Source organism: Mesocricetus auratus, unplaced genomic scaffold (assembly GCF_017639785.1).
Source record: "Mesocricetus auratus isolate SY011 unplaced genomic scaffold, BCM_Maur_2.0 Super-Scaffold_2245, whole genome shotgun sequence".
In the NCBI taxonomy this organism is placed as follows: domain Eukaryota; kingdom Metazoa; phylum Chordata; class Mammalia; order Rodentia; family Cricetidae; genus Mesocricetus; species Mesocricetus auratus.
The window spans coordinates 19557774-19570617 of record NW_024429180.1 but is presented as its reverse complement, the minus strand read 5'-3'; the positions used below and the strand labels follow the sequence as shown (position 1 = coordinate 19570617).

Here is a 12844-nt window from a genome sequence, read left to right as displayed (position 1 = left end):
CTGTGGGTACCAGCAAGGAAGTGCACAAACCCATCCACAGACAGCCTGTTTGATAATAACGCTTAATGGAAATCTGAACTCTGTGTAGGTTTTCATGTCTTTACTCTCAAAATTTACTAACACAGAAGAGGAAAAATTGCTACAATTTCCACTATTTTTTTTATTGAGAATTTCCTCTGTTGCATGGGAGAAATTGAATATGTTTATGCTCTGTTAAACATGATGACATTTTTAGATCAGCAGAAATCTAGGTCAGACTTCTGTAGTCTTCAAAGTATTACCTTTCGGTAAAGACAGATGGGAACTAAAGTGTCTCACAGCAACCCCTGGATCCTTTATTAAGCTGATGAATTCTTAGATATGTGGTACAAAGGAGGCTTTCTAAAGGGCTCTGCTGTTATGAAAGTGATGGAGGAACCAATTTTCAGTTGACTTCAGCCTTGATGAAAACACATTCTGTCACAGCATTAGACAGCGTGGCCCATGTTTGTGAATTGTTCTTGAAGTAAGACAGTGATTTCTGTGGAGCCAGAGGACCCAGTAAAGCAGTCTGTGCTTTTGTGTGCATCCCCGCGCAGAAACCCAGTCGATGTAAAGAAATACCATCTATGTAGCAAAATCTTAACAAAGCAAAATGTTTGGGTGTGACCTTGATTTTGAAGGCCAGATGCATGTTTCTTCTTGCAGGCTAGATGGTCAAGTTAATGGATTCACCAACACTCAACTCAAGGAGTCCACGAGAACCTCTGTCTACTCTTATGAAGCCAGAAACAGCATCAGGTGCCAAAGACTGTTACAAAACCAATGACAGGACTATCCCTGTGTTTATTTGTTTATATGCAAGCTAGCCATTTGTTTTAAAGGATGGAACTTTCTATATGCAAATACTCTTACATGAAATTGTTGAGTCAGCAACTCAATTATTGCTGGGATGCACATAGAAGAATATAAAATGTGATTGTTGCCTTAATGTCTAAAGTTATATAAAACATGATTATGCTGATATTCTTCTTTTAAAGATTTAGTGATTTCATTATATATATATATATATATATATATATATATATATATACCCAAGCCTATGTATTTGTACCACACATGTGCTGGTACCCACAGAGTCCAGAAAGTATCAGATCTTTGGAACTGGAAATATAGGTGACTGGGAACCACCAAGTGTGGGTGCTGGGACCTAAACCTGGGTTTCCTGCAACAACAGGTGCTCTTACCTACTGAGCCATCTCTACAACCCAGGTATTCATATTCTTGAATGAGCTCTTTCCGACTGTATCATTGAATCTGAGGTTTGAATAGTCAATTAAAGTTAACTATTAATTTAAGGTTTATTGGAGAAATCTATGGTTTAGAAATGAGCTGGATATCAGGGAAACATACTAAAATATAGTACATTGACAATTAAAATGATCTGCACGCTCTAAGACAAATTTACTAAATTATTAGTTTTCACATTAATAATGATCAAAGTAGACCGAGACAGTGGTGTTAAGAGTTAAATGGGAGAGATGGCAAAATTCTTCAGGAGTTGATTAATAACACTTGAACATTTTCATGTGAACAGTTGGTTTAGAAGTAATATATATTATTTATATATTATATATATTTAGAAGGAATATATATTACCTTAAAAGGTACACACACACACACACACACACACACACACATATATATATATATATATATATATATATATTACCTTTTGCATTGAATTGGAAAATGATTTTGTTTCTATCATCCCTGCAAGTGACATTTTAACATGAAACTAAATGGTTTTATTGTAGCTCCAATACTGGAACCAGGAGTGCTGGGCCTAAGGATACGGTTGTCTATACAAGGACATATGTGGAGAGTAGGTAATGGAAAAGCGCTTTAGATATTTCATTTCTTTTTATAGCTGTGAATGATCTATACATGCCGTGTAAGAGGTGCTACCATTTCAGGATGTGCCTCCTTCATAGGGAAGACAGTTTAATATATTGCAAATTCTACGCATACAATGTTTATGTTGTTCCCAATATGCTGATAAATGGCTTATAGTCACTGTATATACTCAAAAGAATTTCAAATAACTAACGAATAAGTATAGGATTCATAATCATTTATTATTACATAAATGTGCATGACTATTTGGTTATAACAACCTTTTTTAATTTGAATCACCTTAATTCAAAGAGTCTACTACTTACTCCCAATTTAACACAGAAGATATATCTTTAGGTCGATATATCATGATCTAAATTGTAGATTATTGATGTCCTATGAAACTGTCTGCTTGGAATGAAGGATGCCAACAAAAGTGTAACAGAGGACATGATTCACAATGCATTTAGTTTTCAAGAAGTATAAAAAATGAGAATTGGCCTAATTATAGGTTAATATATTGGAAAGTACACAAATGCAGACATGTGTGACATGTGTGAATCCCAAGACAGCAGCTCAGGGAATCTTCTGTGTGCATGGGAATTCCCAGGGACAACTCAAGACCTCTTTGGGTCAAACCTGTGTGTAATTTACACATTCAGCTTCCAAAGTAATTTTTTCCTAATTCAAATTTTGCTCCATTGTGGCTCCATGACAGTAATTCCTACTAGCTTTTAATTAAACTAAAATATAAAACATTTGAAAGAAAATAATAAGTAGTTACTGAATTGGAAAGAAATAGGCACATATAAAAATAGCATGAGGATGATATAAAGACAACACCCAAAATATTGGCAAGTAGGATAGAAGGAATAGGCGTTGGTTCTATACTTACATGACACTCTGTTTTTATACATTGGTAACCCTATGGGATAGCACATCTACACATTTTGATTTCTAAAGAAGTGTCTCATTGAAACTAAGTCTAATAACTGTGGTATCAATTTTTAAGAAACAGTAAACCTCTAGGATTAGGCATAGTCTACTAAATGCTATTTTCCACATTTTTTACTTATTGAATAGTTCATTAAAAATATTAACTTTATTTATACAAGTACAGAAACGAAACCACATTTGAATTATTTAGCACCATTGGCTATGGTTTGCTTTTGTAAGCTACTGTGCTTATGTTACTGGAATATCTGTGTGTATGTCATTCGAATATCTGTGTGTATCTGTAGAAACAGCAATTCTAAAGTGTGATTTCTGTGCTGGATTCAACAGTATCACTTCAGACTTGTTACAAGTGAAAATTGCTTGGTCCCATCCCAGACCTGAAGAATCATAAACTCTGCCATTGGGGTCCCAGCCATTTGTGTTTTACAAATTCAATGTGCTTTTGATGCAAATGCAGATTTGAAAACTGTAACTATAAAAGATAATATTGTATCATGTCAGACCAATATTGTGTAGGTTAGAATATTCTGAAAGGATGTATTTGCTACTGTTTGTTTCTTACCCTAAGGTGACAGTGATGGCCCTCAAATATCTTTCACTTTCTTAAAGTCTACACTTAAAGTGTAGAGTTAGGTTCAGGATTGAGTTATTGTATGTCATTTACAAACCTAATAGCCTTGGCAAAGGTGCTCGTGTGTGTGTGTGTGTGTATGTGTGTGTGTGTGTGTATGTGTGTGTGTGTGTCTTGGTATTTTAATTTATATTAAACTATTTAACTTACTTAAATTATTCAATTGGTTAATTTCCATAGTGCTGAGAATCAAATTTAGGGTTTTACACATACCAAGAATTTTTAACCACAAAACTGTCTCTCTAGCACCCCTATTTAACTTTTTTTGAGACAGGATCTCGCCAGTTTGCCCAGGCTGGCCTTGAGTGCATTCACTAGTCTAGGCAGGTCTTGAACTCGTGATCTGCCTGCTTCATCTTCCAAACCAGGTGGTGTTACAGGCCTTGGCCTCTAGGCTAAGTGAAATGCAAATACAAGTTATGTGGAAAAACAATGATGTCCTTATTGCTTACACTTAGATTTAGACTGTCTCAGCCTGTTGCGGTGTTTGTTTGTTTGTTTGGTGATGTGTTGACTTGCTGGGACATTTGCATCTTTTCTTCTACAGGTTAAGAAATGAAAGGCATAAGAACATCATCTGTGTATGCAATATTACAAATGACATAATAATAATGTGTGAAGGGATGCATGTTTTCCTACCTGTGTGGGGGCAGTACTAGGGAAAATGTCCTGGTTCTCACATGTCCTTACATGTTTGTTTTTAGTAAATCACCAAAGGATGGATATCAGGAAAACATCTCAGGAAAATATATACAAACTGTTTATTCAACTTCAGATAGGTAAGCATACTTTTATTTCCATTACAGACATAAAGTGTATATATGCACACATACACACATAAACCTACATACACTTTCACGTACAAATACATACATATATGTATATACATATATTTCTCTTTGTTATAGAGATGTTTTCATTGGTAGACAGGTAGAAAATCGTTAGGAATATATATGAAAAGACTGCAGTACAGCTCTGCCTTTAGGAACTTGCTTCATAGCTGTTGTGTTGCTTTCATGGACATTATTCTAGAAGACCTTTCCATGCCAGACCTTTCTTTGCTGGTGATTCCCAAGAGTCCCCTGCCTGCAACAGCATAAGCACCTAGGCTTGAATGTTTCACTAGACTGTTCTCAACCCTTCCCTCTTGTGCTTTTCCAAAGTCAACTGCATGGATCACCTGGTCCAACACAGGGACTCAGCTCAGCTCCTAGTAGGGTTAGGATGAGTACACATTTAATGCTGGATGGAAAACTGGCCCCATTCCAGGCTTTTTCTTCTGGTGACCCTCCTTACTGGCTTGTAGATCTCCATGGTTGCAAGTGAAAATCAGTAGCATTTCACCTCAATTTCTAGGTATAGGCTATGACATGAGAACCCACTTTCCCGCTGTTATGGTGTCTCTAGCAGGGGCTGGAAATGTGACTGGAGTAAGGATGTAACTTACTCCAGCTAGAACGTAAGTTTCTAATGCAATCCTTAGCACCTAGCAGACTCACAGAAAGTGACTCTTGAAACTATGAACTGACATGCACTTGCTAAGGGAAATAAACAGAGCAGCCATTTCTCTGATGGCATTCCACATCCTTGGCCTCCCCAGTGAATAGAGCATCTCATTGGAAGAGGCGATTTCTTCTTTCTTTGTGTTTCTGGCTTTTTATCAGTGCTGGTGGAATGAGATGATAATATAGAACCCGGGAGTTGGTGGCGCACGCCTTTAATCCCAGCACCCGGGAGGCAGAGGCAGGTGGGTCTCTGTGAGTTCAAAGACAGCTCTAGTCTACAGAGCAAGTTCCAGGACCGGCTCCAAAGCCATACAGAGAAACCCTGTCTCAAAAAAAAACACAAAACCGTATTTTCTGCTTTGGATGTGCTTGTAGTCTTAAATGGGAAGCTTTGCTATATACATATATATGTGCATATATACATGTGTATGTGTGCATAAGCATATACATGTATACACATATGAACATATGGACAATTCATAGGGAAATATTTGTCAGGCATATATATGCAAGTAGTTGTAGAATAAATTAAAATTGCAAATATTTATAAATATATGTAAACCACTATGTAGTTTGCATATATATGAATCATTGTGTAACTTATGTATATGTAAATCTTTATATATCTATATTTGTATCTAGTGATTAGGATGATGCAATTAGAATGACTGAAAGTATAAAATCAGATAAGGTTTATCTACTCTTAGTGCTTTTACTCTCACTTTCTCTTTCCCTCAATTCCCCTTTTCTCGGCTTGTTCTCTTGGACTTGGTGGTACTGAAGGGTGGCGCTTGGCATGACTAACTCATTTCAGCTCTGGAGGTGAGAAGGCCTCCCAGGCAGACTAAGGACCCTGGACCACACTGCTTCCATTCAGATCTCCTCACTGGCTGCATCAGAACAGCAGTCAATCACTGTGTCCCTGTTTTCTGTCTATAAAGTGACAGAGACCCTAGCAATCGCGACTTCCCAGGATGGATGGAGATTTTAAAGAAAAGCATATGGGAAGACACACTGGACACATCATCCTCTGTATGCGTATTGTACACTGGACACATCATCCTCTATATGTGCATTGTATTACACACGTATTGCACACACATATAGTCAGAGTCATCAGGACAGTTCTGTTGGTACAGGGATGCAGATCATGACAAAACTAGTTCATGTATGTCATATACAAGTATTGGCTACATTATGTCATCATGTATGCTAGCCTGGAAACTTTGGACCTATATGCTACTAATGGCCCCAAACCAGCAAAGTCTACGGGAAGTTGCTCAAGACAATTTTAAGACCTTTCAAAGGGAAAAATGTTCTTTCCTTTAGGTTCTGCCATGATTTAGTATTTTTTTTACTGTGTTGATCATATCTATAGTTCATTTGTAGGTGAATAATAAGTTTCTAAAATAAATGAAAATGAGGAAAACTACCTTTTCTTTCATCTAATTTGTGGCAGGGTCATACCTTCCTTTAGGGAATAATTTTGTCATCATTCTTATCCCTGTATCCTACTTCTCACCATGGTACCAAGAACATGTTCAGATGACTTTGACTCTATAGATTCATCATGTATGGGTTCATAAACACATACCAGAATGGATTTCTATCTGGGGTCTACTGGATGTTTTCAGAATTGAAATTTTCATTAATCTGCTGCACAGTTGAGTGGTATATGTAAATTAGTTAAAATGTTCTTCTAGCTTCAAAGAATGACTTTGTTCTAGTTCAGCTGGGAACCGAGCATCCTTTTCTGCCCAGATATGCTCTTGATTGCTGGTACATTAATAACCTGAGCCTTTTCCCTTGTGCTGATTCCTTGACGTCGTTATAGAATTAGTCCTACCACGAGGGTAAGTAAACAGCATGTTTGTGGATGTTAGTGTGACTCCTAAAGCTCCATGAGGATCAACACATCACCGTCTGATTTTACAGGGGATACGCCTGTCCCTACATGATAGCAATTTTAAATGGTTTTTTAATTCTTATGTCCCTACAGGTCTGTCATTGAAAGAGACATGTGCACTTACTGCCGCAAGCCCTTGGGGGTAGAAACCAAAATGATTTTAGATGAGTTACAGATCTGCTGCCATTCCACTTGCTTTAAGGTAAACATGTGCTCATTTCGTGCTACTAAGTGTAAGGCTACACAAGGACAAGAAAAATGCATCTATCTATTGAGATGTCTAGCATGAAAAGTCAAAGCTTTAAACGCTCTATCATCCATGTTAATAATACGCAATCTAAGTATGTCTTCCTGTTATGCAGTTTCACCCTCAAAGATCTGTAATCACTACCTTGGCTTTAGGCTTAGACTTCATTTCTTCACGTGTCCCTTAGCCAGGAAACTGAAGTCTCTGGAGAAGATGGATACTTGTTCATTCCTAAGTTTCTGTAACATTTTAATTTAAACAATGTATTGCAGCAAATATGTAACAAAATCAGTCATGGAAAATAGACAGTTGAGAATAAAGCCATCAGCTCTCTTGTCATGAGCTCAGGACTCAGGCTTCACAACGTTCAAACTCAGTCTGCTGTTAAGACTGTGGTTAATTGTGGCTTAATCAGGAACAGACGTGTTCAATAGCAAGTGTGTCCAAGTCAGGTTTTGGTTTGTTTTTTTGGGGGGGCGTTTTATGAGACAGGGTTTCTCTGTATTGTTTTGGAGGCTGTAGGTCCAGCCTAGCCTCGAACTCACAGAGATCTGCCTGCCTCTGCCTCCCGAGTGCTGGGATTAAAGGCGTGGGCCACCACCGCCCGGCTCCCAAGTCAGGTTTTAATCAGCTGTTACTCTCATCTTCACAGTGGTGTGTGTCAGTCACGTACTTCTCAGTGTATTTACATGAGCACTGCGCTGGGTGTCCGAAGACCTTAGTTCTGCCTCTGTCCCTAACTATGATCCCTGTGGCTTTGGGTAATCACTTAAGTGAAAATGGCCTTGATTTCCTTACCTGTAAAACAGATCATTGAGTATGCTGTGATTCTCAAGGCTGTTTGTGAGTTATAGTCATATGGATTGATTAGGGGGAAAAATAACTTAGGCTACTCAGACAGAAATTTTAAGGTTTCAGATTATTTTTGGACACTGATGGTTTTCAAAGCTCCTTAGATTTGTCTATCCATTTTGAAAATCACTTGCCTAAGTCTGGGTCCTTTCTAGAGATGGACTTATGATTGATTTTATGGCTGAAGAAATTATTTCCTTCAGCCAAACAGATCTGCTACTGTGTCCATTGATCACTTGTTTGCCAGTTACCTAGCAATCAGAAATATGGTGCGTTATTTTGAATACAAAGCTGGCAAGATGGCTTAGCCTGTATACTAACCTGCAGCCAGTCTGCTGACCTGAGTTTGATTCTTAGAACATGCATCCTGTGAGGAAAAAACTAATTCCCACAAGTTCTCCTTTGACCTCTCCTCTTGGGTCTCATGGCACGTATGTATCCAATAAATAAATAAATATAAAAAACCAAACTAAACCACAACTCAAGATAGCATTACAAAAATATGATCTGAAAATGAAACAAATATTTGATTTCAACAGGAAAGAATTTCTAATTTCAAAAATACTCCATTAAATAAAAGCAAATATCTTCAAAATTTTAAATTAGTATGCATAAAATCTTCTGAAATGAAAAATTCTCCTGGTTATTGCTTTTAGTAAATAGGAATAACTTTCATTTATTATATTTTAAGTGAATCATTTCCATTTTAAGCATTAGGGACTATGACAGACAGAACAAAAATGTTCCTCATGCTCATGGAAAAAGACAAATTTCTCTACAGCCATGGTAACAGAGTACCACTTAAACTAGTTTAAATGTTTAATAAACCTATCAAAGACAAATTTGCTCTAGCGAATTTATCTTGAAAGCCAACCGGTAACTCATATTTGCAAGTAGGCAGCAGCAGATGGGTCTGAAACAATGGAGGCTGACCCCTCCCGTAACACCTCACTCCATCCCTGTATGATGAGCAATTTGTTTGGTGGGACAGGCTGTGCCAAATCGCACAGCTCTCCCTTGTGGAAGCAAATGATAGACACAAATCTGTCTTTGTTTGAGACGTTGATCCCGTCCTCAGTGTAGCCAATTTGTGAAAAAATTCTGTCTGTCCTATTGTGAGCTGTGCAGAAAACTTCAGTGGTAAAGATTCCCTGAGATGTACCTGCATGCAGAAGGATGCTGTGGAAGTTTATTTGAAACATTGGGCATGAATGATAGGCGAGCACACTCAGTCTCCCTGTGGCCTCTCTTCAGGGCTGTCTGTGACATCTTTCTCAGGAGGGTGGCCTTACAAGAACTGAAGGGTTTTTCTATCCCCACTTCCTTGAGGATGCATTCTTAGTCTATAATATAAACTCAATATATTGTTTTCTTTAGTGTGAAATATGCAAACAGCCTTTGGAAAATCTACAAGCAGGTGACAGTATCTGGATTTATAGACAGACTATACATTGTGAGCCTTGCTACTCTAAAGTGATGGGTAAGTGTCATTCTCTGTGAGCAGTAGTCATTCTCACGAACACTAGTGACTATTTGGCGTTGATAGATGTGAAATATTCCACAAAATTCAATGCTTTATGAAACATAGGTAATAAAAAAGTTAGCAGCAGATAGTTAAACTGTGGCAGCATTTTGTCAATCATTATTTATACTATTCTTTTTGTATTATCAGGATGCAGTGTAAACAAAGAGGCCATTTATTTTTAATATTTTTTCCAGTTTGAAGCAGGACTTGTTTTTGCTGATTAAATGACTGTTTGAGTTGAATCATTTCTGTGGATGCCCATTTGTACTTGGACTTGGAAGTACATTTAAATATAGTCTGGTAATTACAACCAATGCCTTTTAATGTTACTTTTACCTGAAATAGTTAATCTTAGATAATTCTATGTTAAATATAGCATGAAAAGGTTTGTTTTTTAACAATGCAAGAACAAATGTTACTATAATTTGGATTCTTAATTAGCTTCAGTAAGGAGAAAGCAAGATGTTGTAGGCATGCATTTTTAACTAAGCATGAGAAATTTAAGTGCTGATTTAAAACACATGCAGAATATGTCAGGAAAAATTAGGTCCTATAAGATTTAATTGATTGTTACAAGAGAGTACATTCAATTTACTTTCAGATGCAACAGTAAGTAGAACAAGAGAAACAAATTCCTATTGAGTGTGTGGTCCATAGTTATCATAGTCACAATGCATAAAGGGCTCTTGTTCCTGCCTACTTTGGTGTAGTGAATGAGACTATTTGGGATTCCTACATGGGATTAAAAGCACAGAGGTTAATGACAAATCCATGAGCTTTAATGAGCTACTGGTGGCTACATGTGGAAAAATATCCAGAGACCCACATTCTATCGGCTTCGGCCTGATTCTGTTTGTGCTCTGTCTTCTACTTTCTGCTTTTCCACAGATTGTTTTTCATATTCACTTTTCTTTTCTAGTTCTGCAGTCCTAACCGGTCTATGCTGATTCTTGGTGTGCTTGGGTAATTCCAAGCCTTTCTGTCTCTTGAGAGTCCTGATGTAGGGGTTGTGAGCGTGTCTTCCACTCTGCCCATGTACCCTCCAGAGTAACGTTTTCCTTAGAAGATCATACTCAGAGCTGTGGCTCTCACCCATTTCTTAAATATGAACACCTGTTTCTGGCACTCCATGTGTGGCGGAAGCCAGAGTGAACAGAGTGAAGAACCCAGGACCTGAGGAATGACATAGTGCTTGATCCAGTAGGACCCCCTGGGAGAGTGACCGCTTCTTTACATTTTAATTGTGGTTTTATTGTCATATTGATTTATGTGTCTAATGTGTGGTTTTATTTTCATGTTGATTTGTGTGTCTAACTTTGTTTTTAAAATTTCAGCAAAGTGGATTCAACAGAACTGATATGTGGAAATGAAGATGAGAAGCCGTCATCAATGAATTTAAAGCTACATTTTAAGAACATATAATCTAGAAAAGATTTACATTGAAGATTATCTCTGTATCAAAATAACAATTTTGTTATTGTACAAATAATCTAACTACTTTTAATAAGGTCACACACATGAAAAGAACCATCTGGTATCTGGCAAGATTTAGTGATAAATATTCACATAGTTCTAGTTACCAAAGACAATGACAGTGAGCATTGCCAACCCTGAACAGGCTATCCCTGTCTGCCTGCCCATCATGATTTTCTTTATAACCAATTTTCCCATTTTCTCGCCTATCTTCCCCTAATAGTTTGTATTAGAGCATTATTGACACCCTGATAAAAAAGGCTGAAACAAGCAAGATGCATTTCTTTTTTTTTCTACAAAAGAAAATGCACACAGAAATCTTCTTATAAAGTGTTTCAGCAAGGTCAACATAGCAAGCTGTTTGGACCTTAGAAAATCACTAGTTTCCAGACTTCTGTGACATTCTCTGTGACACCACAGACATTAGACAAAATGATTTCTAAGGTCCCCAGGTGTCTGATTCTAAAAGAAATTTGAGTTTGCTGTTTAGAAAGATATTGGTATATTTGTTTATTGGGACATATAAATAATTTCACCTAAGTGTCATCCTTCAGTTTATCACAGGCATATCTTTAATATACTATTCTTAAAACTGAAATTAATAGCTTTATGGGTGATAGATAAAATTTTATGATGTGTAATTTGTTAAACTTTCTTTGCATGCATTTCAAAATCTGGGTGTACAAATAATCTGAGAAGTAATAGCTATGGGTTACAAACATATTATATGTGTTCATGTTACAGTTTATGTTTACAAAAGACTCACAACAATAAAATGAGTTTCCCTAATGTTTGAATAGTGTTCACTAACATTGATTTTTGTCAAACATATTGATCACAAGTTATATTTGATTCTGAGAATTAACTTATTTTAACTGCTTAAAACATAGCTTTTATTTTGAAAGAATTCTTTCGTTTTCGAGTTGGAAATTCAATAATCATACAAGAAGTCATTATTAATGTTAACATAGAACGAGTTAGCATATAAAGTATTTTATAGGTTCATAGTAACTGTTTCTTGGAGAAAGAGTGTCTGGGTCTTGCTGGGACATAGAATTCTAGGGAGCTGGTTAGCAATTGTGAGGAAACTAGGGAAATTAAAAGATGATTGCATGATTTGCAAACAGTGATGAATTCGAATAATTATTCTCCTGTGTAATAATTTTATGCATCTGTTCCTCTTAGACACTGGTCCACAAAGTGTTAAACACAAAGTGCTTATCAGAATTCAGCAATGTATAATTGTCCTATGGGGAGAGAGCCAGAAAAAACAATTAATAATAATTTGATATTCATTAATTCATGCTTGATGAGAAGCAGTAGTAATTGAGCCATATGTTTTATTGTTCCTTTATTACATGCTATCACAGTGGATCAAAAGAAATAATTTTCTTAGAGTTGAAACTGACTGCAGAAAGCAAGGATTAAATTGCCCCCGTCTGTTTTATAAAGTACATTAACATCTCAATGCCTTTGTAGCAATTAAAAATCATCTGAATATCATTTACAAATATAAAAATCTGAAGAGAACACATTTCTCACTTTCTATAGCAGGTTTATGGACACTTTCTTGTACAATAATGCCTTAGATCAAGCCAAAAGCTGTTGGAAAAGCAGAACATACACATATCAGAGAGACAAAGCTTTCTGATTCATTAAGGCTGCTTCATTATGTCTGAGGGTTTTTTCACTATTGAAATGACAGATCCTTTTAACAATTTGAAAGATTCCAGTATTTTTGTCATCAATTAATCATGATATGATTGGCATACTGCTCCTGGACAAGATTATGAAATCATCAATAACAGGTCCTGAATTCCAATTAAACATTTTTTAAAAGTGTCCATGAGAGAGACAATAGTTCTTTGTGTGT

General features: G+C 36.6%; 1 protein-coding gene across 12 annotated transcripts in view; it reads left to right on the top strand.

The window, feature by feature from the left end:
• Positions 1 to 11760, top strand: part of Scel (sciellin) — a 120081-nt gene extending 108321 nt beyond the window's left edge. For all 12 annotated transcript variants that reach the window (XM_040750365.1, XM_040750493.1, XM_040750441.1 and 9 more), the window contains 6 exons: positions 688 to 780; positions 1797 to 1868; positions 4168 to 4242; positions 6968 to 7076; positions 9351 to 9453; positions 10833 to 11760. In XM_040750365.1, the coding sequence (XP_040606299.1) occupies positions 688 to 780; positions 1797 to 1868; positions 4168 to 4242; positions 6968 to 7076; positions 9351 to 9453; positions 10833 to 10855 (475 nt within the window). In that variant the 3' untranslated portion in view covers positions 10856 to 11760. The remainder of the gene's footprint in view (positions 1 to 687; positions 781 to 1796; positions 1869 to 4167; positions 4243 to 6967; positions 7077 to 9350; positions 9454 to 10832) is intronic.
• The last annotated feature ends 1084 nt before the right edge of the window (positions 11761 to 12844 follow it).